General features: G+C 43.0%; 1 protein-coding gene and 1 non-coding gene across 3 annotated transcripts in view; one reads left to right on the forward strand and one right to left on the reverse strand.

The window, feature by feature from the left end:
- The first annotated feature begins 255 nt into the window (after positions 1–255).
- The window catches only part of LOC126475446 (heparan sulfate 2-O-sulfotransferase pipe), a 291,703-nt gene continuing 264,393 nt past the window's right edge, over positions 256–27,565 (forward strand). For both annotated transcript variants that reach the window (XM_050103309.1, XM_050103308.1), the window contains exon 1: positions 256–348. In XM_050103309.1, the coding sequence (XP_049959266.1) occupies positions 287–348 (62 nt within the window). In that variant the 5' untranslated portion in view covers positions 256–286. The remainder of the gene's footprint in view (positions 349–27,565) is intronic.
- Positions 15,520–15,594, reverse strand: Trnat-ugu (transfer RNA threonine (anticodon UGU)). The gene has a single exon. It is a non-coding gene; the product is annotated as a tRNA-Thr (tRNA).

Below are 27,565 nucleotides of genomic sequence, written 5' to 3' on the forward strand. Positions count from 1 at the left end.
GTAAAGATACATCAGCCGCTGCAACTGGCAGTGACCGCTGAAGCAAAATCCGTGCCGTGTAAAGATGGCCTGAGTAACGCGCGTATCAATGGGGAGGTAGCCGGAAGCGAAGGCCGGCCGCGACGGTCCGTGGCCGGGAGGAGTGGTCTGGCCAAAACAAGGGCGCGATGCGGCTCTGCGCGGTAGCGGGTCACGGGAGCGGCGTCGCTCGCGCATGCGCAGTCCCGTTCCCTGGCAGAAGCGTCGGTGGTGGCGGTGGCTGCGGCCCGGCCGCAGTGTGTGCGCGATGGTCGACTCCGCCGTTTCGCTGCGGCCGCGCCGCTTGCTGCAGCTCCACGTGCCCCGCCGGTGAGTGCGCACACGGCTACACTCGCCAGCCTTCTGCGAACATCCTCGGCACACCACTACACAGTGCATGGCAGAGGCTAATCCTGACTGACCTTTGCCCCTCTTCTACACATCGCGGCCAAAAATGAGCCTTTATCCCGCTGTACATACTACGATCTCATCTTGTGCTTACGGTCCTTCTGGAACACACAGTGTGTTTGTGTGATGACGAGACAAGCCCCCAAGGATGTTGAACACATACAAATGCATCATTTTGATGGAATAAGTAATTTTCATATTTTGGATTCTTTCGTCACTTCTTGGGAGAACAATTTCAATATATTGTTTGTTGGCAAACAAATAAATTGCCTTTTTGTTCTGCTAGTACTTGCCGGCCGAAGTGGCTGTGCGGTTAAAGGCGCTGCAGTCTGGAACCGCGAGACCGCTACGGTCGCAGGTTCGAATCCTGCCTCGGGCATGGATGTTTGTGATGTCCTTAGGTTAGTTAGGTTTCACTAGTTCTAAGTTCTAGGGGACTAATGACCTCAGCAGTTGAGACCATAGTGCTCAGAGCCTTTTTTTTTGCTATTACATTTTTCGAACCGGTCTTCGGCTCACTGGGCTATCGTCAGGAAAGAACTGAATGGAAGAAATGGAAAACGTTCTAAGTGGAATTTTTTCACAAAACGCGTCTTCAGTGCTGTTGCGTTTCCGGTATTCCGGTGCATGTCGCTACACTTGATCCAAGTGCCATACCATGCACAGAATGTTTCAAATCATTACTAGCTGACGCATGGTCCTTATGTCACGCAATGGTACTCAATTGAGCCTGAGACGATTTCAAGACATAACACACAAGTTTTTGGTGAGTGGGCACAGATTTTTGAGCTGCGACGGGATTTTCCAATTGCTAGGAGACGAAGAATCGGAGGTAAGGCTTTTCTTTATTCCACAAGATTTGCACAAAATTGTTGACTCAGCTACCGCTATGAACCCATTCCACGCAATGCCACTGCAAACAACTGTCTTCTTTTGTTTTAAAGGTGCTGCCGAAATTTGTAGTCATTGCAAGAGTGTAAGATTTCCAAATGCTGTATGATCGAAGTGTGTCGTACTCTTTTCAAATAGATAGAAAAAATTCTTAATCTAAACAGAAGACTAGAAAAAATGTCAATGTATTCAAAAGAGGAAAGATCATGAGTCATGTATGCCATACCGCACTTCGTCTGAAAGACCAGCCACGTTTATGAAATACGAAACAGAAAGACCTCTTAATGATGTTGCCATTTCTTCCTCAACGGCACAGGGAGTTTTGCAGTAAACTTTGCACCATCTAAACCCAAGAATGGAGTTTTGTATGAAACAGAAGTCAATACTGAGACTTCTTTTCCAAGATTTGTTTTTGTTACTCCCTTCTAAAAAATTTGAAAGAAATGAGACATAGTTGTTGTTGGCTACATTTCTAATAGTAAAATATTACTGCTGTATTTCTGTACTTGTATTATCCAACTAAAAGGTGGTGCCTCTGTATTACAAATGAAATAAAACTTCTTACTGGCACTAGGAACCAGTCAGTTCCTCGGTATGGCACCTAGAACATTCTTAATAAATTATTTATTTTCTAATTTGCCTCATTATTTTTACAGTAATGAGATGGGCATGGTGATTCTATTATGTCAGAATACCTTCTCAGTTTCTTTGATACTTACAAGTTATGCACAAGAAGGGATACCGTTCATTGTTTCTTGATTCTCCTGACAAATGTGAGATTTGGAACTTGGAACTTTTTCCATTTACTCTTCAACTACCTGTCGTTCACAAGAGACACTAATGTGTGGGAAACCAAACGTTGCAAACAAAGCTGCTACCAATACACAGAGGCATTAAGCATGTTATTCTATAATTTAACACTGTAATTTAACATGCCTAATGCATAACGTAAGTGAATAACTTTCGATCTGACATCTCTCACATCACGACACGAACGAAGATTCTGTTATGTTGACAGTACCTTTGTTTCTAATGTTTGGTTTCCTACATATTAGTGTCTTTCTTGAGCGCTAGTCAGCTCTTTCCTAATGGTGGCCCAACTAGTCGAAAACAGGCTCGAAATAAAGAAATATTAGTGGGGCAAAAACGCAGTTTGCTTTTTTTGTTCAACATTAAATAAATGATTTCCCTACCTGAGACTGCTTTCGTTTGAAATAGACAATTTACTTCATTTCATTTGCGAATAGTCACTGTCGGCCCTTTGGGCACTATCAAGTGACTTCACACAGTAACGAAAGAGTGGTATGACACAGTTAACTGGGACACGCGGAGGTCTTTTTCGGCCACGTTATCGGAAAGGGTTTCCTTTTTCAGCGAATAGTGGCCACTCTGTACCTTATAACGAGAGTGGTGTCTTAAGTGTATTTGCTGAGTCTTCGTGATAGCAACGGGTGTTTATAGTGTGGTATTACGTTTCTTTTTCAACGATGAGAGAAGGGAGAGGGGGATATCCGGTGTTGGCTTAGCCTACTCCTCCAGATCAGCACCAAGTGAAATGCTGGGCTCTTCCCTGTCCAACAGACAGATCACCATCAACAGTATCGCTTGTCCTCACTCCACGAGACACTGCGCAGTGATCTGAAAATAAATCAGGATCTTACTGGAAACTGGTTGTTAGCAGCGTTAATCTAAAAATTCTCTTCCCCTTGTGGTCGAAATACTGACAATGAAAATTTCAACTACCACCGGTATTTGGCTACCTCCCAGTCGAGCGCCACTGGGCAGGCATAAGCTAGCGACCTCGGCTTCACTGGCGACATCAGGAAGAGAGTGTGACATATACATAAGCATCTCCATATCTGCACATTATCATGTACTGCATTCTTATTAGGGACGGCATTACAAGTTGTTCTTTCCACACTGCTTACTACGTGCAGCATTAAATGGTATAAGCACATATGTAATTTCTGTGTGATCTCGCATGCCGGCCGAAGTGGCCGTGCGGTTAAAGGCGCTGCAGTCTGAAACCGCAAGACCGCTCCGGTCGCAGGTTCGAATCCTGCCTCGGGCATGGATGTTTGTGATGTCCTTAGGTTAGTTAGGTTTAACTAGTTCTGAGTTCTAGGGGACTAATGACCTCAGCAGTTGAGTCCCATAGTGCTCAGAGCCATTTTTTTGATCTCGCATGATAAGCCAAAGCGGCAAAATTGGTTAATCTCAAATCAAATGAAATTAAATAAATTCTCCGTTTCAAATTTTTAAAAAAATCCTCACGCAGGATCATGACTTCGTTCAAGAAATTTCATACTGCTTTGGGCCCAAGAATAAAAGAAGACAACTGATACACCAATTTGAGATTTTCATGTTTGCCACTGGTTTTCTGGAGACGATAAAACTGCATGCAGACGCACATTTTTAAAGCTTGATTATCTGAGGAAGGTGCTATATTCATTGCAGTTCACCAACGTGACGTAACCCTTTTCAGTGCAGACATTACACAGTCGCACGAATCTTATGTACGACTCGTCGTATCTGGTGGAGTAGTGATGAAGCGTGCGCCTGGAAATCGAAAGGCCTTGCCAACAAAGCCCGCTCGTACCAGAGAATATGTAGGTTTACGTTTAACTAAATCTTCTGTTCTCAATTATGCGAAGATGCGCTACGAAGGATACGTGGTTTCGCATTATACTGTAGATGCCCTTTCCCCTGTTGGACTATTGGGGTGGGCTGGGGATACGAAGGTCGCCAAAGTGGCGTCCATTCGAAAGAATTACACGAGTCAGTTGAGCCACACGTAATTCATATGTTTTGCTCGTTCGAATAACGGCGGTGTCGTTGGAACAATATCGTCGGCAGCGAGAGGCTCTTCTGTCTCGAAAGGTTTCTCGCAGATAATACTTTACATTTAAATCCACTACAAAAACGCAAGTGGGGCCAGATGAGAATATCCTGGCCACGCAGCAGAACTTCACCTTCATCTCCACACTTTAAGGAAAATCTAACTCAGGTGTTTGAGAACAAAATGTGCGAAATAAGCTGGTGCTTTATCGTGTTGGACTATGTAAGTGCATGGGGATCAAGAAGAATATCTCCGAATCGCAATGTGAGTGCATCTGTCTGTCTGAAGCAAAGAGTACACTGAAACTGTTATACGAGGAGGAAGCACAGACAAGGCCACAGACAGGCCTATTATGCAGTCTTTCACTATTTCCGTCAGCAGGTTCAAGGAAAATCAAAGGAAAAACACCACGACAAATGCAGAATCCATGGGAGATTAAAACTACCAACATACGCATAATGTGGGAAAGAAAACAAATAAAACTCGTACAGACAGCACAGGAAGTGCTGAAACATGTTTGAGTACAGGAAAACTAATCAAGCTGTATTTCGCAAAAAGCGGAATTCACCCCCAATTTTTCTTAGCAAGCACGGAAAATAAGGAGGGCTGCAACATCTATAAGCTTATTGCACAATGTCTGTCCAAAAATTTCCGAGACGGATTTTATGACTGGCGTAAAAGCGACATGATCGCAGTAACTGCGGTGGTAGCTTGAACTAACAAGTTTAAACAATAGATGTGAAATCGATCAGCCCCCATCAGTTGTGAGCAAGCAGTGTTGCGTAGTGCACGTGCGGAGATAGTGTGTCAACGTTGGTGTGTCACAAATCGCAATGGAGCGCAGTTTTAAATCAAGTGTTCAGGACATTCCACATTCTCCAGAACGTTTTGAAGAAGAGAAAAGTGTGTCCAAAGTTTGTCCCTCACACCTTGTCCCCCGACCAAGCATGGATACTTTCCGAGACTTGACTGAAATTCTGTTCTAGAACAAATGATCAAACTTAACAAGATCTGGCATTATCAATATCAACCCACCGCAAAACGTCAAAGTGCAAAAATTCATATGATGGGTCAATGCTCTGACGACATAACCGACATTCAAGCTAACGTGACGAGCGAGATGAACAACATCCCAAAGGATAATTTTTTCTGACAGCTTCACGTGGTTATATGTTTGTTCTGTGCCTCGTGCTCAAGTTTTCTTTTCTATATTCTTTTGTTTATCCCGTCTTGAAACTCATTTGGACCGTCAAGCGCCGGGATTGCCGTAGACGCTACTATCAGCTCCAGGAATCACTTGTCGTGAGTTTGCATCTGCTGAGCACTCGTGGTATTTTTTCAAGTCTGTGAAAAAACAAGAGGTACTCTAAGATAATTAAACGCTGCGAAGATAGGTGGGTCATAGGAGCCAGTGATACAGTTGGAGGAATTACGTTATACGATTTTATTGAGGGTTCAAATGGCTCTGAGCACTATGGGACTTGACATCTGAGGCTATCAGTCCCCTAGAACTTAGAACTACACTACTGGCCATTAAAATTTCTACACCACGAAGATGGCGTGCTACAGACGCGATATTTAACCGACAGGAAGATGATGTTGTGATACGCAAATGATTAGCGTTTCAGAGCATTCACATAAGGTTAGCGCCAGTGGCGACACCTACAACGTGCTGACATGAGGAAAGTTTCCAAACGATTTCTCATACACAAACAGCAGCTGGCCGGCGTTGCCTGGTGAAACGTTGTTGTGATGCCTCGTGTAAGGAGGAGAAATGCGTACCATTACGTTTCCGACTTTGATGAAGGTCGGATTGTAGCCTATCGCCATTGCGGTTTATCGTATCGCGACATTGCTGCTCGCGTTGGTCGAGATCCAATGACTGTTAGCACAATATGGAATCGGTGGGTTCAGGAGGGTGCTGGATCCCAACGGCCTCGTATCACTAGCAGTCGAGATGACAGGCATCTTATCCGCATAGCTGTAACGGATCGTGCAGCCACGTCTCGATCCCTGAGTCAACAGATGGGGACGTTTGCAAGACAACAACTATCTGTACGAACAGTTCGATGACGTTTGCAGCAGCATGGACTATCAGATCGGAGACCATGGCTGCGGTTAGCCTTGACGCTGCATCACAGACAGAAGCGCCTGCGATGGTGTACTCAACGACGAACCTGGGTGCACGAATGGGAAAATGTCATTTTTTCGGATGAATCCAGGTTCTGTTTACAGCATCATGATGGTCGCATCCGTGTTTGGCGACATCGCGGTGAACGTACATTGGAAGCGTGTATTCGTCATCGCCATACTGGCGTATCACCTGGCGTGATGGTATGGGGCGCCATTGGTTACACGTCTCGGTCACCTCTTGCTCGCATTGACGGCACTTTGAACAGTGGACGTTACATTTCAGATGTCTTACGACCCGTGGCTGTACCCTTCATTCGATCCCTGAGAAACCCTACATTTCAGCAGGATATTGCACGACCGCATATTGCAGGTACTGTAAGGGCCTTTCTGGATAGAGAAAATGTTTGACTGCTGCCCTAGCCAGCACATTCTCCAGATCTCTCACCAACTGCAAACGTCTGGTCAATGGTGGCCCAGCAACTGGCTCGTCACAATACGCCAGTCACTACTCTTGATGAACTGTGATATCGTGTTGAAGCTGCATGGGCAGCTGTAACTGTACACACCATCCAAGCTCTGTTTGACTCAATGCCCAGGCGTATCAAGGCCGTTACTATGGCCAGAGGTGGTTGTTCTGAGAACTGATTTCTCAGGATCTATGCACCCAAATTGCGTGAAAATGTAATCACATGTCAGTTCCAGTACAATATATTTCTCCAATGAATCCCCGTTTATCTCCTGCATTTGTTCTTGGTGTAGTAATTGTAATGGCCAGTAGCGTACTTAAACCTAACTAAGCTAAGGAAATCACAGACATCCATGCCCGAGGCAGGATTCGGACCTGCGACCGTAGCAATTGCGCGGTTCCGGACTGAAGCGCCTAGAACCGCTCGTCCACAGAGGCCGTCTTCATTGAGGGAACCATGCTACCATTGTGCTATAATGTTTTACGCAGGAAACCTGAAAGATTTTGACTGGACTGGTATCTGAATTTTGTTCCTCTCAAAAAAAGTAACTTTTTGATCACTGTGCAATGTTGCCCATTTTGTCACTCCCCCTTTCCCCACCCAACCCCACGCCATTCTTTCTTCTTGAAGATTTTGTTAAAAATTCTTTCCCTTTTGATCTTCTTATCTTTTTCGTCACTTGCTTATAGATCTTTAGTTACGTTCAGTGATAAGTTAGTTATACTTTTTTGGGATCATGGAAAAAGGAAACGAGATTCTATGAAATGTTTCCAAAGGTTGTTTACCAGGAATACCCTCTGCTCACGGGATGTACAAAAAGCGATCTCAGACCACGTGGGAGAGGGTGATAAATAACTGATATTTGATTTACTTAACGCTCCTTTTGCATCAAAAACAAATTGCATAGTATAGGGGGTCACACGCGTATCAATAAAACTTGTCAGTACTGGTTCGTAACTAAACTCTAATTCGTTTGTGATCTTGGTGGTCTCAAAATCGCATGAATTTCTAACGACTTGACTCTCACTGAAGTAAGTGAAATTTCGGTATGTAATCCGCTTTGCTGCCACTTTCTCCGGAATACGAAACGAAATTGCTTTTAAAATGATTATTGACATACGAGGGTATATAGTTTTAATCCCCCAGTAAATGCACATATATTTATGATGACTAACAGAGTAATAGGATAACTTCACTCCCACGGAACTGATTTCAATGATGAATTTACATATGCTAAAGAAAAAATGACCATATTAATAATACGTCATTGCAGTTATGTGAGTTTGCAGAAATCTTAAGAAATGTGAAAATTAAATTTGTCTTCGTCAAATGCGACGAAAAATGGGTAGTTACTAATGCACTACAAACAGTACACATTCACTTCGGCAGTTAAATTTTTGACATCTATACGGTTATGAAGCCGGTAGTCATAGCACTGGCGTAGCTTATGATTACGGCGACAGACACTAACACTAAACTTTGAGCGCTACACTGAAGCCCACCTGTTCGCCCCACTACGATGTAGTGGCAGGATCAGTCTAAAAAAGCATAACTATGGCTTCACCATTTGGGCAGCAGATGTCTGTCTTTTTCATCTGCCTTTTGCATGACGTGCTTCAGTACGCCGACAGCAAACGGTGTAAGTGACGATAGCGCAAAAGACCTAACAGCACTACATAAGACATAAAGCACCCTTGATTGATCACGTACGCCACCACACTTAACCGCTGCCGGTCTACTTACGTCTGCTGCCGTCTTCCACCACGAGAGATGTGAAGTGTGTTTATGAGTTCACTGCTGTGACCTCGAAGAACAAAAAATATAGAGCATCTGTAGACGACAAACCACAGTATATTTTTTGGGCCTGAAGCACAGCAGCATCATGTTTCCTACATCAGACCTGCTATCCGCGAATTAGCGTGGTGAGGCCCTTCGTTTGACTCCTACAAACTCTAGATCACGCAACACAAATTTAGTTTTCGTGCCGTTTTCTTAACTATCCGAGTGAATGTACGCATCTTCATTATTGAGGACATAACTCTCCGGTATAGTGATGCTCGACGCGGAGACTGTCACTATGAATCCAGCTGATTTTCCTTACGAATGCTTGAATGGCGAGGGGAGAAGACTCATTGACTTAAAGTTTCCGGTCGCAGACTGAGCCAAACTCATGTGTTAAATACCAAATCTCCCTGCATCGAATAAGGTTATGTGGTTCGCCCACAAGATGCAGACGTTAGTCTCAAAGCGTCACTCGTCCCCAATTTCCTTGCGTGCTATTCGAAAGGCGCAGGCTGCGTGCTAGCACTGGGTGTCACCCTTTCTCCGTCGCCTCTCGTCGTCAACAACGACATAAACTTGAGCCTCTACAAAAGCTCATCAAAGTCATCTGCCCTCAATAGACAAACAAAATGCTCAGAAACCACGTTTTGGAAAGGAAGTCATTGTGTGTGATGAAAGAAAACGTTACCAGTTAGGTGGCTGGAGGCACCACACTATGCTTCCCGATCAACAATTTCATTTTCTGAAATAATTTTCACTCAAATTCGTGGAAAAGTTGATCCTCTTAGGATCTGAGCAACTGTTTCTAATCTGTTATTCGCACAATCTGTCCATAGGTTGCCCGTCCGTGACCATATGTCGTACCGCAGTGATCGATCGCTGATCGCTCATATGTCCCAAGTAACTCGACGAATCGCCGAAGATCGTGTGTGGCAACGTGGCTGCTAGCTGCGATACATTGGTTTAGCTATTAAGTGGTTCTGGAGTTTTGTTTTGTTTCGCCATGGCCCTTTGAAGGAAGGATTTTCTGTTAGAATTTATAGAGTTATTCAGGAATCACGGGCCACTGAAAACTGAAGACTAATGAGAAGTTGCCATTTACATTAATAAGGGATACAAAATTTAAAAAAAAACCATGTTCAGATCTTACAGTGATTACCATCCTGAAATTTGTGTCGTAGGTTCGAATCCTGCCTCGGGCATGGATGTGTCTGATGTCCTTAGGTTAGTTAGGTTTAAGTAGTTCTAAGTTCTAGGGGACTGATGACCACAGATGTTAAGTCCCATTGTGCTCAGAGCCATTTGAATCATTTGTGTCGTAGACTCATGGAAAGTTAATAGTAATAATCAAAACATATAGGCCTCCAGATGGTATTAATGAACAACTTGACGCTTTATTCAACTTTTTAACATCTAAACAGAAGTAGCTAATATTAACTGAGAAAGCTGAGTCAAATTTTTAAAGGTGTGCAGTAGCTACTGCAGAGATAACTTTAGTTTTCTCGCCGTTTCATATAATTTCTCTCTCCGTCACATTAATTACAATAAGTGTTACGGAAACCAGAAATACTGTGATTGTTAGAATTTTTATACACACATTGAGATCGCAGAAACATAGCGTAAATACTTGTGGTTACACGACATGAATAATAAATGAGAAAGGAATCGAGGATTTTAAGGTATATTTACAAAATATTACCTTAAAGATATTCACAACACACTTGGCGTCCACGAAAAAAGTAATATATTCTGTAACATAATCCACAACGTCAAAACGAGTTTAATAAAATGAACTCGCATTTCTTTTATTTTTGTTGCAATTATTAGTCTGTGTACGGATCTCCCCCTATGTATAACAGTTGATTTTCTATACCGCTTAATGGCTCATCGATATTTGAGATACTGGTTGAAGCTGTTTGATACATCGCTCGTGTGTAGCAGGGTGGAAGCGACCGACGGACTGCAGGCGATATCGTTGCTGTAATGGCTAGTGATACATCGATCGTTTATGGGCCTTTACTGATAGTAAACACTTCTGTGTCCCCGTTAAATGCAGTCTAGAAGAAATATTGAACAGGAGAGGGTATCTCCCAAATAATTTGAATGAACAAAACATAGTAACTGTGAATACTGTGAGGTTTAGAGGGATGCGGTAATGAGACTGAAGGCGCATACGAATCTTAATATGGGACAAAAGTACGTGGAGAATTTGTGTAACGAATTGATGCAACCCTGAGATCGGATTGAGCAGTTCCATAATTACGACCTAACACACCATGTGCAAATATGATTGATGCACAAACAGAACTGTAAACTCACCGAGTTTACATTGTGCCCTCCACTTGGTGTTACGAGTACAATGTCTTGACACAATGGTGACAAAACAACGAAACACTTTTTGTGTTTTGGAATATGATAGATGTTTATCTGTTACAAGAGTGCAGAACGAATTCAGATGGAATTATGAAAAAGAACCGCCAAGTAAACAGACCACTGTGCGTTGATATCGACAATTGTGGGACACTGATTCTCTGTAAACAGAAAAGTACTGATCGACTAGGTTTTTAGATGCAGCCATGGAAAGGGTGAGTGAAAATTTCGTACGAGTCCAAACCGCAGCAAATTATGTGGAAGATTTTGGGACGGCGGTCACAGTTCAAACCGTACCATCTGCAGGTCATGTAACAATTAAAGATCGAAGGTTATGGCTGGCGCCTTCAGGTTTGCATCACAATCCAGGAAGCACTTGAGGATGAAAACTTCGTCACCAAGCTTATATTCAGCGACGAAGTAGCCTTCGATTTATTTGGAATGGTTAAAAGCCACACTGTGAGAGTATGGGGCACTGAAAAGTCTAATGGAATTGTAGCACATAAACGAGAATCGCGGAAGGTTAATGTCTGAGATGAAGCTGTACGGGCCGTTTTTCTGATCTGAGAAGACTGAGACGGTGCAAAATGCAAACTTGGTGAGCATTCGGTTCTATTCATGTATCAATCATATTTGGAAATGTAATATTTAGGAAAATATAGTGCTTTGAAAACGAAATAATCATGTACAGTAGCCCCCTTATTAAAAAAAAACTGGTCCCACGCTAGAAGTGTCTCACCATTGACGCATCTGCGTGTAAAGTGCTGGAAAATGTGTTTTTCTGAGTACAACTCTTATCACTGTTTTGTAAATTGCATACGACACTGCCAACCTAAGCCTTAGTTAATTTAACGGGTTACGTTGTATATTTGGGGTACAAGAAATATGAAGTGGCTCGTGGTCATTAGAGTTGGAGGTAGCAGAGTTTGTTATAGCAGTACCACAACAGTGAAGAGTAACTCATGTTAAGAAGTATGAGTAATATAAACTGATGAGTCAAAGGAACTGATACACCTCCCTAATATCGCGTAGGGTCCTCGAGAGCACGCAGAAGTGCCGCAACACAACGTGGCATCGATTCGATTAATGTCTGAAGTAGTGCTGGAAGGAACTGACACCATGAATCCTGCAGGGCTATCCATAAATCCGTAAGAATACGACGGGGTGGAGATCTCTTCTGAACAGCATGTTGCAAAGCATCCCAGATATGCTCAATAATGTTCATGTCTGGCGAGTATGGTGGCCAACGGAAGTGGTTACACTCAGAGGTATGTTCCTGGAGCCACTCTGTAGCAATCATGGACGTGTCGGTTGTCGCATTGTTCTGTTAGAATTGACCAAGTCCGTCGAAATGCACAGTGGACATGAATGAATGCAGGTGATCAGACAGGGTGCTTAAGTACGTGTCACCTGTCAGAGTCGTATCTAGACGTATCAGGGATACCATATCACTCCAACTGCACACGCCCCACACCATTACAGAGCCTCCATCAGCTCGAACAGTCCCCTGCTGACATGCAGGGTCCATTGATTCATGAGTTGTCTCCATAGCAGTTCACGTCCATCCGCTCGATACAATTTGAAACGAGACTCGCCCGACCAGACAATATGTTTCCTCTCATCAACAGTCCAATGCCGGTGTTGACGGGCCCAGTCGAGGCGTAAGGCTTTGTGTCGTGCAGGCATCAAGGGTACACGAGTGGGCCTTCGGCTCCAAAAGCCCATGTCGATGTTTCGTTCAATGGTTCGCAGGCTGACACTTGCTGATGGTCCAGCACTGAAATCTGCAGCAATTTGCGGAAGGGTTGCGCTTCTGTCACGTTGAACTGTTCTCTTCAGTCGTCGTTGGTCCCGTTCTTGCAGGATCTTTCTCTGGCCGCAGCGTTGTCGGAGATTTGATGTTTTACCGGATTCCTGATATTCAAGGTACACTCGTGAAATAGTGGTACAGAAAATTCCCAACTTCATCGCTACCTCGGAAATGCTGTGTCCCATCGCTCGTGCGCCACCTATACCACCACATTCAAACTCACTTAAATCTTGATAACCTGCCATTGTAGCAGCAGTAAGCGAGCCAACAACTGCGCCAGATACTTGTTGTCTTATATAGGCGCTGCCGACCGCAGCGCCGTATTCTGCCTGTTTACATACACTCCTGGAAATTGAAATAAGAACACCGTGAATTCATTGTCCCAGGAAGGGGAAACTTTATTGACACATTCCTGGGGTCAGATACATCACATGATCACACCGACAGTACCACAGGCACATAGACACAGGCAACAGAGCATGCACAATGTCGGCACTAGTACAGTGTATATCCACCTTTCGCAGCAATGCAGGCTGCTATTCTCCCATGGAAACGATCGTAGAGATGCTGGATGTAGTCCTGTGGAACGGCTTGCCATTCCATTTCCACCTGGCGCCTCAGTTGGACCAGCATTCGTGCTGGACGTGCAGACGGCGTGAGACGACGCTTCATCCAGTCCCAAACATGCTCAATGGGGGACAGATCCGGAGATCTTGCTGGCCAGGGTAGTTGACTTACACCTTCTAGAGCACGTTGGGTGGCACGGGATACATGCGGACGTGCATTGTCCTGTTGGAACAGCAAGTTCCCTTGCCGTCTAGGAATGGTAGAACGATGGGTTCGATGACGGTTTGGATGTACCGTGCACTATTCAGTGTCCCCTCGACGATCACCAGTGGTGTACGGCCAGTGTAGGAGATCGCTCCCCACACCATGATGCCGGGTGTTGGCCCTGTGTGCCTCGGTCGTATGCAGTCCTGATTGTGGTGCTCACCTGCACGGCGCCAAACACGCATACGACCATCATTGGCACCAAGGCAGAAGCGACTCTCATCGCTGAAGACGACACGTCTCCATTCGTCCCTCCATTCACGCCTGTCGCGACACCACTGGAGGCGGGCTGCACGATGTTGGGGCGTGAGCGGAAGACGGCCTAACGGTGTGCGGGACCGTAGCCCAGCTTCATGGAGACGGTTGCGAATGGTCCTCGCCGATACCCCAGGAGCAACAGTGTCCCTAATTTGCTGGGAAGTGGCGGTGCGGTCCCCTACGGCACTGCGTAGGATCCTACGGTCTTGGCGTGCATCCGTGCGTCGCTGCGGTCCGGTCCCAGGTCGACGGGCACGTGCACCTTCCGCCGACCACTGGCGACAACATCGATGTACTGAGGAGACCTCACGCCCCACGTGTTGAGCAATTCGGCGGTACGTCCACCCGGCCTCCCGCATGCCCACTATACGCCCTCGCTCAAAGTCCGTCAACTGCACATACGGTTCACGTCCACGCTGTCGCGGCATGCTACCAGTGTTAAAGACTGCGATGGAGCTCCGTATGCCACGGCAAACTGGCTGACACTGACGGCGGCGGTGCACAAATGCTGCGCAGCTAGCGCCATTCGACGGCCAACACCGCGGTTCCTGGTGTGTCCGCTGTGCCGTGCGTGTGATCATTGCTTGTACAGCCCTCTCGCAGTGTCCGGAGCAAGTATGGTGGGTCTGACACACCGGTGTCAATGTGTTCTTTTTTCCATTTCCAGGAGTGTATTTCTGTGTTTTATTAGGCTTACCTACACCAGTTTCGTTGGCGCTACATGTATATCTGCAGCCATTTCCATTATATAGAATACAATTCACAGAAGTCCGACGAGGCACAAGCAAATCACAGCAAAATAAGCAGAACTAAATGTGTACGGAGGATTGGTGCAGGCTTCACGCTACGGAAGTTGGATTTTGAAAGTGAAAGCAAACGGTAGCGTGGGTGTGATTATATACGTTACACAATTTGCAGGACATGCGGGTGCTACGTTATACCGATATGAGATGCTGCTGTGGGTGGAGGACTTTCGATATTTTGTATGGCCAGTGGTATACAAAAACAAAGTTTCTAGTAATGAATGAATCAGCGATTTATATCTATTTGTACAGTCAAATCTCTTGCGTGAAGTGATATGCTAGTTGCAGATCACGTACGGCAGTCCGCCACTTTTGAGCATGCTCACTTCTTGTAAATGAGACGCTCTAGTAAAGTACAACAGTTTGTCTGTGAATTTATTATTATTGTTGTTACCGTACGGGACACAGAAAATTCGCAAGTATTTACTAGTTAAGGTTTAAATTTGGTAACGAAAGGGTACCATATGGTATCACTTCAACCAAACCGTTCAGAGCACGTTTAAATGCATGGAAGAGAGAGTTCTCTTACTGAGATTTCCTTTCCACAACAGTTATATTCAGAACTTTCACAACAAGCCCCCTTCTTCAAGTTTCGGACATACCTTCGCCTTCAGTTCGGAAGCTGTTGAGTCTCTACCATTCACCACAGGGAAGATCAAATCCTGTTAGCTTATTTGTTGAATTTTTAAAGAGGTGGGAGTTGTGGCCAATTGCTTGTTCCGGTATTCTTTCCAATTTCTCTGACATCTAAACGATATGAACCCCCAAGTTCGAACCATTACGGTTTCCGTAACTTGAGGTGCGTGCCTGGTGGATTATGGAAAGCGCTATTTAGAACTTACAATGAAATGAATACCCTTAACTGCGTACAGGCGTTGATATAAGTCAACGGGGACAGTTGAAAATGTGTGCCCCGACCGGGACTCGAACCCGGGATCTCCTGCTTACATGGCAGACGCTCTATCCATCTGAGCCACCGAGGGCACAGAGGATAGTGTGACTCCAGGGACTATCTCGCACACACCTCCCGCGAGACCCACATTCTCACCTTATATGTCCACACACTACATTCGTAGTGTCCCTACCCAACACATTGCCGGCCGCTGTGATCGAGCGGTTCAAGGAGCTTCAGTCCGGAACCGCGCTGCTGCTACAGTCGCAGGTTCGAATGCTGCCTCGGGCATGGATGTGTGTGATCTCCTTAGGTTAGTTGGGTTTAAGTCGTTCTAAGTCTAGGGGACTGACGTTAAGATGTTAAGTCCCAGTGTGCTTAGAGCCATTTGAACCATTTTTTGGGGATATTTCCCGACATTTGTGTTCCTGTGTGCCTTCTATTCAGTTATTTGTCTCTAAGTCGCTTCGGGGTTTTTTAAACATTAATATGAATCACCCTGTATATTAAGTCACAACCTACAGATTTAAAAATAAGACATGTAGACAAAAGCCGCAGATATATTTTTCCTCACAATTAAGCTCCTCGGAGTCACCGTGATCAATATCTAAAAACCTTTGGGACAGTCCTTTCAGTAAGGTCTTATAGTCAGGCACTACCATATAATGGGGAGCCCCTCTGCGACTGTATAGAATTGACCGATTTCCACCTCGTCTACAATGCTAAGCATGCAGGTCATTTAGGTCTGCTAAATAGCAAAAGAATTATTCTTCCGATATCTGGATAATGTCCTCATCAACGTACAGCAATGAAAGTGTGACACCAAGAAAACTTCTCAGATCATTCCCACACAGTCAATTCAGACCAGCCACTATTCAGTATGGAGTAAACGTTCCACTTAATGCCTCAGTGTGTGAGGCAAATTTTGTCGATGTATGTTGGGAACGATGGAATTCCAGTTACCATTCTGCATAAGCGACACGCGAAAATTCGTTATTTTGTTTAGGAAGATTCGCCATCTGTATTTAAATATGAGTTATTAAGAGTAATGAGAGATGTAAATAAGGATGAATATAATCTAAAGGACCGCCGTATGTTATTCGTAGTCTGAACAGTCGAAACATGAAAGTCACATCAGGTCAGTTGCGACGAACTATGTGGCGTGGGTTGGTGAAGGTGTTTTAATCAGAAGGGTAGTTTGAACACCGCAGTAAGCATTGTTCTGTCGAAGTGGTATGCCCTTGTGGAGTACTTACCAAGATCGCTCTTCTGATACGCAATATACAAGAATGTGTAGTGGTGTTGTTTATGTTAACGACCATTTATATTTCAGTTTTAATGGAAAGAAATATGCGTATTTTTCGAAGTGTTCTACATTGAAGAGATAGTTGTTCATCCGAGAGGTTTCTTATAATGATGATTGAAACATAAATATGGGATTGAAATCACCCTGAAATCACCCTGATGCTCGCGCATCAAAATAACGTTCTTGGACAAATGCGTAAAACAAAAATCATAATCACTTTCAAGGAAGCTACACCACAGGAAAAAGTCCTTTGATACCTGTCTCAATTAATACGTTTAGGGACCATGATAAAACATTCATTCGTTATTAATGTACCTTTTGTTTCACTGTGACAGCCGATGCTGTATAAGCAAGAGTTGAGTTTCGCAGTTACGACTGATATGCTTCAAAAGCAGCGAAGAGAACATTCTAACGCTATTATTCGTACCTTTGTTTTAATCTTCAATGGATCGTGTTGAAACACGAATCTGTTTATGCTGCTATGTAAACTTTCCGAAGAGACTTCCACAAAAAGTACGTTCATTCCTCTAGTAATTTCCGTGAATGTACCCTTAACAGGTCACTTATAGCATCAGCACCATACCTAAGATTCTCTATCAGTCACTGGACATTGGAAATATACCAAAACCTTGAGTGTTATCCAATAATAGGTCTCTTTAGTCTTAAACGAGGTTTTAAAGCGTCAGGCTACTAGAGTTACCATAATTCTAGAAATAAATTTCATTTGAAATATTAAAGAACTAAATAACAACTGTGGTTGAGAGAGACACGAAAAGTAAGAAAAAGTAATGAAGAGGACACCAGGTGGTGAGAACACATTATCACAGAGGAAGGCAAAATGATAAGAATAGCCTCGAGTGGCCAAATGACAAAACATGGAAGAGAAAGCCAAATACTTCACATAGCATAATATTGGGGAACATTTCTAGATTGATAAACAGAAAACACGGGGGACACACTTCGACTGGGCCTTCTAGTTTCGGTTTTCTGTGTGTTTCTTATATGATAACAGGAGGATGTATGGGCGATAGTTTCGGCAAGACCACGACTGTTTCCCTTCCGTGTCCTAATCAAACAGAGGCAGATCTCTATGGTCACACCGTTGTAATAAAATGCTGCTAACATTTACGCCTTCCGGAAGGCTTATGTGCAGAATATCGGCTCCGAAAAGCAAATGTCTGATTGCGACTACCAGTCCAGTACACAGTATTGACTTTCTCCAACATGGCCACTACTGCCCTGATCTCCTGAGATCTGCGGTTTTACTGAAAAACTGGTTTAAACTGTATGTATTTGCCAGTCACAGCATTTATTTTAATGTGGATGTAATACGGCTGGACGAGTAGATCATTAGTAGTACTTGACGGTAGTGTACAATTTCGTCTGGAATATATAAGGCTCGTTTGGAATTGTGGTCACCATATTCATACTGCACTTAAATACATTCATTATGTACAACGCAATAAGAGCTCGTCGAATGATATTCCTAGATGGGCGGTGAGCAAGGTGAACTTGTACAATGTAATATGTTGGAATGCTAACTGCTATCATGCCAGTCGTGTGATTACGTAATAAAGCAGCAATAAATATCAGTGTCCTATCTACGACTTGGCAGTCAACAATAAAATTTTCTAGTGTCTGACGACATGAGTCGTACACAAGTGTAGAGTACTAGTCAGTGTGCTAGCGGTAAGACCAGTGCGAAATACCTTGATTCAAAGGAAGAAATAGCATCTTCTCAGCAGTAATCAATACGAATCGTGCTGCTTTTGATTAAAAATGTGCTTCTGGTTCCAGTGTTTGCCAGATTTTGTAGTTGCTGCGTTTTAAGAGAGACTACTGGCCGCCAGCTGGTGCCTGTTTTCATTGAGTGTGCGTCCTTCACGCGTTATCGTGTCGGTCTCTTTTTTGTCCATTAGTTAGCGGCGAAGCTATGCCTACCAGCTGAACTGTAAGACAGTAGGCGGTAGCAGAAGGCTTGCGGAAGGCAATTCCTATTTCGGTCTACATACAGTCACAGTAAAGAGGAAGTTGAAAATTAGAAAGGTACGCTAAAAAAGATTCAAACAGCAATAAGTATTTGTGACTTATTAACTTGGTGTACATTTAGAACGCATCGATACTTACTAATTCATAAAATCACCTTAGCATCAAAGCTTTCAAAAGAATCCTAACATCGTAGAACTATTCACCTTGTTCTCTAACACTTTGTTACCGTTCCTCCGACCGTAGTCGGAAAAAAGGTTTTTCAGCTACGCATGCTGCCAATTCAGTTACCACTTGAAACTCGCTAAGTGTTAGATATGATGTGTTTAATTCTACGCCAACATTCGCAGCCGAAGCAGTGCGAGCTACACCCAAAAAACAGTTCTGTAGCCCAACAAATAAGTTCTCACCGTTCCAAGGCAAGAATTGCTCCTCACCAGCCCTTACAAAATTTCTGCCCGTGTTCTGCGGTAAAAAGTTGAGGATTCGTTTTTCTTCGAATATGAATGCGTGTGTAACCATTCTTTTAAGTATCGGTATTCACGGGTAAGACTGAGCTATCAAATTTCCGTCTGCAGTTCAATAAACGGATATAAAAATTTTGCACATTAGCTTCGTACATGACAACTGACATTCTTTCTGTCGCTGTCTATTCATAAAACACTCCAGCGGACAATTGCATAAAAAAAGAGATGATTTGCACAGGCCCCTCTCTAATATCTGTAGTGGAGCAAGGGGATAACGAAAAATAATGAGCCCCTCCATTGTATAATCATTTCCAATTTGAATTCTATTCGATATGCAGCGGAGAAAGGGGATTTATGTTTACAATCAAAATGGATTGTTATTTTATTTAAAAATAGTCTGTGACCCGGAAACGCAGTTCCACAGTTTGTAGTTTCGTATATTTGCATGGCAATAACTGACGCTTCAATGTTTCTGACGCTACCTTAACAAAAAAAAGTCCCTCTGTATCCACTGGCTATGGTGCAGGAGAGTGTAAAGGCTAGAAAGCAAACGAATGAACACAGACAATTTTCACAATATGCCTCATACTAATTGGAAGAAATCCGTCGCCATGGTTAGAAACCACGAGAAACTGGCTCGTTTACACTACAGAGTGCTCGCCAAGGTTCTCGACAAAGATTTGTTTGCGTAATAGACTTTAAGTATGGAAGAATATTCATTAAAAAACGCTTGTTCACATCGGGTTCCTCACTTTCAACAGATGCTGTGACCTTTAGTGGTCTTATGATGTGCAAATTGTCTATGGACAATAATCGTGTTACTTTCGTAAAATTGTAAGACAACGACTTGCCGTCTGTCAGTAGTCGTGATTTTCTTTCAATGCACGTTGCATTTCGGGCCCTGGATGCTCATCTTCAAGTGCCTGTCATCACTTTTCCATCACTGTTTCAAAATATGTTAACACTGATTCTTTTAAGTGTACGTGGGCAAATTGCGATGTGATATACACTGAGGCGTCAAAAGTCACGAGATAGTGATATGCAATTATACAGATGGCGGTAGTAACGCGTACACAAAGTATAAAAGGGAAGTGCATTGGCAGAGCTGTCATCTGTACTCACGTGATTCACGTGAAAAGATTTCCGACGTGGCTATGGCCGCACGACGGGAATAAATACACTTTGAACGCGGAACGGTTGTTGGAGCTAGACGCATGGGACATTGCCTTCCGGAAATCGTTAGGGAGTTCTATATTCCGACATCCACAGTGGCAAGAGTGTGCCGAGAATACCAAATTTCACGCACCACGGACAACCGCAGTGGCCGACGGCCTTCACATAACGACCGAGAGCAACGGCGTTTGCGCACAGTTGTCAGTGATAACACACAAGCAACACTTCGTGAAATAACCACAGAAATCTATGTGGGACGTACGACGAACGAACCCGTTAGGACTATGTTGTAAAATTTGGCGTTAATAAGCTACGTCAGGATACGACTGACGTGAGTGCAAGACACCGCCTGCAGCGCCTCTCCTGGGCTGGTGATCATACCGGTTGGACCCTAGGCGATTCGAAAACCGTGGCCTGGTCAGATGAATCCCGATTTCAGTTGGTGAGAGCTTACGGAAAGGTTCGAGTGTGGTGAAGACAGCACGAAGCCATGGACCCAAGTTATCAACAAGGCACTGTGCAAGATGGTGGTGGCTCCATAATGGTGTGGGCAGTGTTTACATGGAATGGACTGTCTCCTGTGGTCCTACTGAAACTTTCGTCGACTAGAAATGGTCATGTTCGTCTACTTGGAGGCCGTTTGTAGCTTCTATTTGACTTCATGTCCCCAAACAACGATGTCATAACACAGGGGCGCAAAGGTTCGCGAGTGGTTTGAAAACATTCTGGACAATCCGAACGAATGATTTGGCCATCCAGATTGCCCGACAATGAATCCTAGTCGAACATTTATGGGACGTAATCGGAGATCAGTTCGTGCACAACATCCTGCAGCGGCAACACTTTTGTATTTTATTTTTTTATTTTTATTTTTTTTTACAAATGTAACAAGGAGACCTTATGGAGCCAGCGCCCGTATATTAATTTCCTAACGAAATTTAAAAAATACCCTTTGAAGATTACAAGACATACCAGCGCTGTTAATTACAAAACATTTGATACTTATTAATGGACTGGTTGGTAGCTCAGGATGTGTAATTGTTTGAATTCTGTAAGTCGATAGTTTGAATCTCGCTACTAGCACGCTTTTTTAAATATTTTTTGAATTCTGTATTTATTAAGAATGGAAATATTAATTAATAAATAATGAATTGTAATTTTTAACAAAAATAATTACTATTCCCACGAAAACGCCAATAACTTGAAATTTGGTACAAAAATGAGAAACGTCGAATATAAAAAAATAGTTTTTCATTCCCATGGCTTGAACAGTCATTTATGTATATATTTTTTCTCCTTTAACAAAAATAATTTCGCTTTCCGGATCAAATTTTTATTTATTTCTATACCACCAGTAGTTACATGTAAATGTTAATTAAAAAGTTGTGATTCAGTGTTTGTTATTTAATATTTCCATTTGTTAACACTCAGATAAATCATCATGATGTTTATGCCGTAGATTAATGTTCAATGTTTGGCACTCTAAAGCGCGTTTCTATCGTTTAACTGGTTTTTATGTTTCACGTTATCCGAAAACGCAAAATATACGTTATAATACAGGATCCATACGTAATCCCAACTAAACTTCCGAACTTAGTTGCTGAAGAATTCGTCAGGGAAGTACAAATGTTTTGTAGATAACATCGCTCAGAAGTATTCCAATAATCAAATATGATTTTTAATTTTTTGGTTTTTTTGTGGGGGGAAGGGGGGATTGCATCGCATTACTTTAAAAAATTAATGTTCGGGCTCGGACGTTTAAATGCTATATGTATGAAGAGGGCCAGTCTGTAATGTCCCATTGTGTTGTAAATGTAGCTGCAATTCTTAACAAAACTAAGATAAAAAGTGATATTGTTTGCTGTTCCAGCATTGGTGATGTAGTTTCTAGGTACAGTATGTGTAAAAATATTTACATGCATTAAAATAATTTTACTTTCACAGCACAGTTTCACAATATTTAAACAAGTCGAAGAGTATCTGAATGTAAAGATGTCACATTTTTATCTTTACACAAATGTTGTTTGCAACACGAATTTTTTTCCCACACATATCAGATGTGGCTATGTCGCAAAATGAATAGTTATCACTGTTAAATTCTGGCTTTGTTACATCGTAAGTAACAGCTGATAGCAGAAAAAAATCTGTTTTGCAAGCATCTGTGTACAGATAAAATTGTCACATCTTTACATCAACACACACACAAATTATAGAGATACCCTTTAACTGCTTTAAATTTTGTGCAAACGTACTGTGAAACTAAAACTGTTTCTACTCGAAACTAAATAACTTCTAACAGAAGCAATATGAAACTGTAACTACATTGCAACATTGTACAGCCTTGGCAGCACCTGTGGTAACCTGCTTTCAAGTAATGATGTTAAACTCGTGCTGACTACCTTAAAGAGACTGTGTAAATATTAATTTCCGACTATAGTTTCTTACTTCAACGTACTCAGTTTACAAGCCTCCTCAATGCACTCAGTTTACAATCCTTCATCGTCCGTATAACTTTCAGTACAAAATCATAGAACATTCCCAACCCATATCAAATCGAAATGGCACTCTGTTAAATTTGTTCATTTTATAGCACACTACTTTACAGTGGCATCCTAACTGAGCACCAACTAAAGCACGGTGCTAGCTTTTTCTGGGATTTTTATGGATGGATCTTTAATGAAGTCGTTTTGGTATAATATTCAGTATTGATGATGGAAAAATATAAGTTTCTGGAACCGATCAGCAAATAAATTTCAAAGAAATAATTGTAGCTGTTTGGTGAAGCTGGATTATGCAGCTCCGGATCCAATCTAAGCATCCACCATGCGGAAACGCATCAGGGAAATCGTAGGGCTTGAGACTCGATCAAGTACTGCCATCACTACTCATCGATTCGCTTCGCCTATTGTGTATGCGAGTCAGCAAACACCGGTGCGATGCGGCTTGCATACTGGACGTGCGCGGCGCCTGCTGCTATCGGTAATGAGCACAGATGTGGAAGGCCGATAGGCATTGTCTATATGCAATATGGAATATTATGAAAGTAACTCTTCTCTGCGAAATATTTTAATACCCCATGCACAACTCTTTTAGTTCGAAGGTATCTAAACAGGAACCACTGAACTTTACGCGAGAATAGACTTTGCCTGTCCAAAGTGCACAGTGCCATATAAAGGAGGTGACAGAATCTATACTCGTGTCCTGGCTCTACATAACACATTAACACGAATTACTTTCGAAGCTGTTTTTGTTTTAAAATAGTTCCAATAGTTTAGGACCCTCGATTATCAATAGAAGGGAGGGTTTTTTTCTCTCTAGACGACTGGTGGCCACGAAAAGTGACCACCGGAATCTCGTCATTACTAGAAACATACGTTTGGGATCCCACGCACAAGTGCTCTTTGAAGAATACCATCCCAATAGGTGCATTTCGCATTCTACAAACACACTACGGCGCACATACTGCTTTTCTTGCACAGACATTGATCTGTTCATTTCTCATTATTTTCAGCCGAACAGTTTGCGGAGCGATTTTTAATCAGCCTGCAGAGGCAGAGATGCGAGAATAATTCCGTAAAAATGGAAACTGTGTTGGAATAGCAAGTGTGAACCACACCAGGATGTTGTGACACTGCGCTGTATTTGTACCAGGAACCAACCAACACTGCAAACATTATCACACTGCATGGAAAAAACACGTAATACTAGCAATAAAAGAGTTGATGAGAACAACATTATGTTATTTGTAGTAGTGATCAAACTGCGCTCACACCACACTGAAATAGTAGCACAGCAGACCACTTGATGAATGGAAGTTCTTACTTTCATCTGCGATAGATTTCGTTGGCACCGCGTATGGAGCCGAACTTTTCTGGGTTGCTGCGCCAGTGAAAACGTCAAGTCGCGTGATGTAACTGCACTGGGCAACATTCTCAGCTGGCTAAATGATGTGCCCTCCATCTACGGCCAATTGCCGCATTCAACGAGAAGAACTACTAGCTAGAGCTAGCTCTGTTCGAAAGAAGGCTACGGTTTAACCTCCCGTCGACGGCTAAGACATTAGGAACGAAAAAATACCTAAACTGGATGCAACATCTGTAGGAGGAAGGGCGAATGGAAAGCGTTTAAGTCAAGTTAGTTTCACCGTGAATGACAACGTTCTGATATTTAATAACATAAAACTCTGGCTACACTTTCTTAATCAGTACCCGTTACATATTCTGGCATTCTTCAAACTAATACCGAAGTGACACGTCTGTTTGTTTGCCGGCCCAGGATACGAGATCGAAACCACCACGAATTCACTCGAACTAATTTACTAGAATACTCATATCAAAATAAGTGACTGGTGATTTGAACCCGTCTTGCAGAACTTCTTAACTAACGCCTCACCTCGCCCATCAGGAGGAATCAAAGATGTAAGATTAGTGGAAAATTGTTTTGATAAATGAAGCAAGAAAAATCGAAAAGCGGAACACAAGATTACACTGGATAACGATGCAGAAGGAAATCGTCAGTCTCCTACTCAAATGACGCACCCCCGCGTCGGTTTAAGCGATATCAATACACCACCGATACAAATTTAGCTGGTTAGACGGACACTTGAGCCCATTCCTTCCGAAAGCGGGCGCCTTAATCACTGCACAAACACACTCGGCAGTTGTCAAAAAAATCTAAGAACTGGTTTGTTAATTACGCTTTAAAGTTCTACGGATTCTCAGTTACTACACAAGAATGTCGCATCGACTCTTACTGGTTACGTGTAGCTCCTGTTACATCTCTCTGGCTATATTTCCGACCTTTTGGACTCCTGCAATTCTGCCATGTTCTCACGCACGCAATTATCTCATTTGACAGACAAAACTTTCGTTTACTTACGCTTATGGTTAGATTCTAAATGATAGTTAGCAATTCATCTTACTCAGATACACTTCTGCTACTAGTGAGTGAGGCCTATAATTCATATACGTAAACAATTCATCTTATAGCCTTGGAATTACAGCCCTGAAATGAATAAACAGTCAAAAACAATCTTTCTATACATTTGTCCCGCATCTCGTAGACTCATACAGCTATAAACTTACCTCAAACGCCGAATGGCATATCATTTGTGTACTGGTATGTGCAAGGCACATACCTCAATCTATTACAGAACGTTGATATTGTGATCATATCAAAGATAGGTTGAGGATTACGGAAGATTATACAGAGGATATGTCAAATAAACGACTACGAATAAATCTATATTGAGACGAAAGTAGCAACTGCAGTGGTGGACCTCCAATAACAACGTAAGCGTATGGATGACCAAATACTAAAAGCACGTAATGTCTGACCACGTGTTACGGGATGTGTACACCTCGCAAACTCTTATGATGATGACAATTATAAAAATTCTTTGAAAAAAAACACAATGGGATTCGGAATTTGTGAATTCAAAGAATGAAAATGGGAAGCAAGAATGTCTATGTGTTACAGAACATGTGTAGAATTACCGACTCTTCGTTACTGCACGTTAAGATTCTCATAAACCGACTTATCGAAATTCTGCGGCTAAAACCCGCCCAGAATGTGGCTTTAGTTTTGACTGATCGCACAAGCAACATGAATGATAAGAAGCGTTTCGCTCAACATATATAAGGATAATGGAGATTTCCTTACTACTGTTTGCAGCGCATCTCATCAGGAGTGAGTCCTCTTTGTCTTATTTTACCAAGAAAGTGTCCACTCATGCAAAGTATACAAGGAAGCTTTTGTCACATTCTCTGACGAACTTAACAAAGATGGGCGTGTTTCTTGAACCCAAAGAGTTTGCTGCTTCAGAAATATTGATACTGACGGGGGTATCTTCGCTTCAGCAGTTATTTCGTCTGCTGAAGGCTGACTGCTGGAAATGTTGTAACTGAATGAAACTATTAATTCAGCCCAAAAATCCACGGTAGAAGTGAAGCTAATTCTTACTACTGTTCAATAAAAGAAACGGTAATTTTCACGCTAGTATTATTAATTAAACTCTTGCTTGACAGGGCAACAGTAGATCTGAAATGTGGCGAAACAGTAAGAAACAACAAAGAAACAACCAACATCATTTGTTAAGAATATTTTACGAAACTTTATTTAAATTTGGTAACAGTTTGATGTGTGGCACTGGATATCTATACCCAATACAATGTACTCTAAATAACTTTTTTGTTCTTGGCAGTCTCTGATTTTGTCACTATGTCTCAAAATAATTGTGCAGTCTCTCGTTTCAATGTCCTGTAGGTGGAGTCACGAAAGATGGCGATCGAGTATAGACTTGTTCTACGAACCTACGTCACGCGTTCTCCAACAGCCAACGAGCATTCAATAGCATTGTCAGCGCTCTGCTGTGAATATCGTAGCCAAAGAGAGCACTAAACGTGATCGTAGCAAGTGATTCGGTGAATTTTTCTTCCATGTGTTGCGAATCGTCACGGCTGAAGGTGATGGTAGCGAAAAATTCTGCACAAGCAAGCGAGAGAGATAATATGCGGACCCGAGCTTTCTTCAAGCCCAGAGCGTATCTCCGTGCTTACCGCAACCGTCGCTTGGAACCGGCAACAATGCAATCTCCGTCCGTGTCTCGAGCTGCGCGAACCGCAATTGTTCCTGGATCGGACTATAGTTCTCCGTAAACAATGACTGGTAAGTTGGAAGTATCGTCTTCTGAACGGAACTCGTGGAACTGTGCTCCGAAGCGTAACTGCAGGAAATGTTGGCACCGTCTGTGCTAGGCGAACTGCAGGAACTGTCTGAGCTGGCTTCAGGCATTGAACTGTGTCCTCTGACTGTGGGATCTGAGCTCTCAATGCGTCCGCGCCGCTCGTCGCTTTTGTAACTGTCGATGGATGGATGACCATCTCCGCCAGCACTAGGAGGAAGCAAAGCAGTCCCCGGTTGACAGCGCTCTCTTTGGCAGCTGGCAACACTATTGGTGGACGAATACGGTCCGCAGATGGACGCGGCGCGGAAACAGAAAGATATTCCCAGTTGGCGAGTGCCATTGCGGGCTGACGCTTGAAACGGAGAAGGAGCGAACGGAGTGATTGTGCCTATAAGGTGAGCGGCATCTCGTAGTATTGTTGTGTACCCCTTGAGATATGTACACAA

Source organism: Schistocerca serialis, chromosome 4 (assembly GCF_023864345.2).
Source record: "Schistocerca serialis cubense isolate TAMUIC-IGC-003099 chromosome 4, iqSchSeri2.2, whole genome shotgun sequence".
Taxonomy (NCBI): Eukaryota; Metazoa; Arthropoda; class Insecta; order Orthoptera; family Acrididae; genus Schistocerca; species Schistocerca serialis.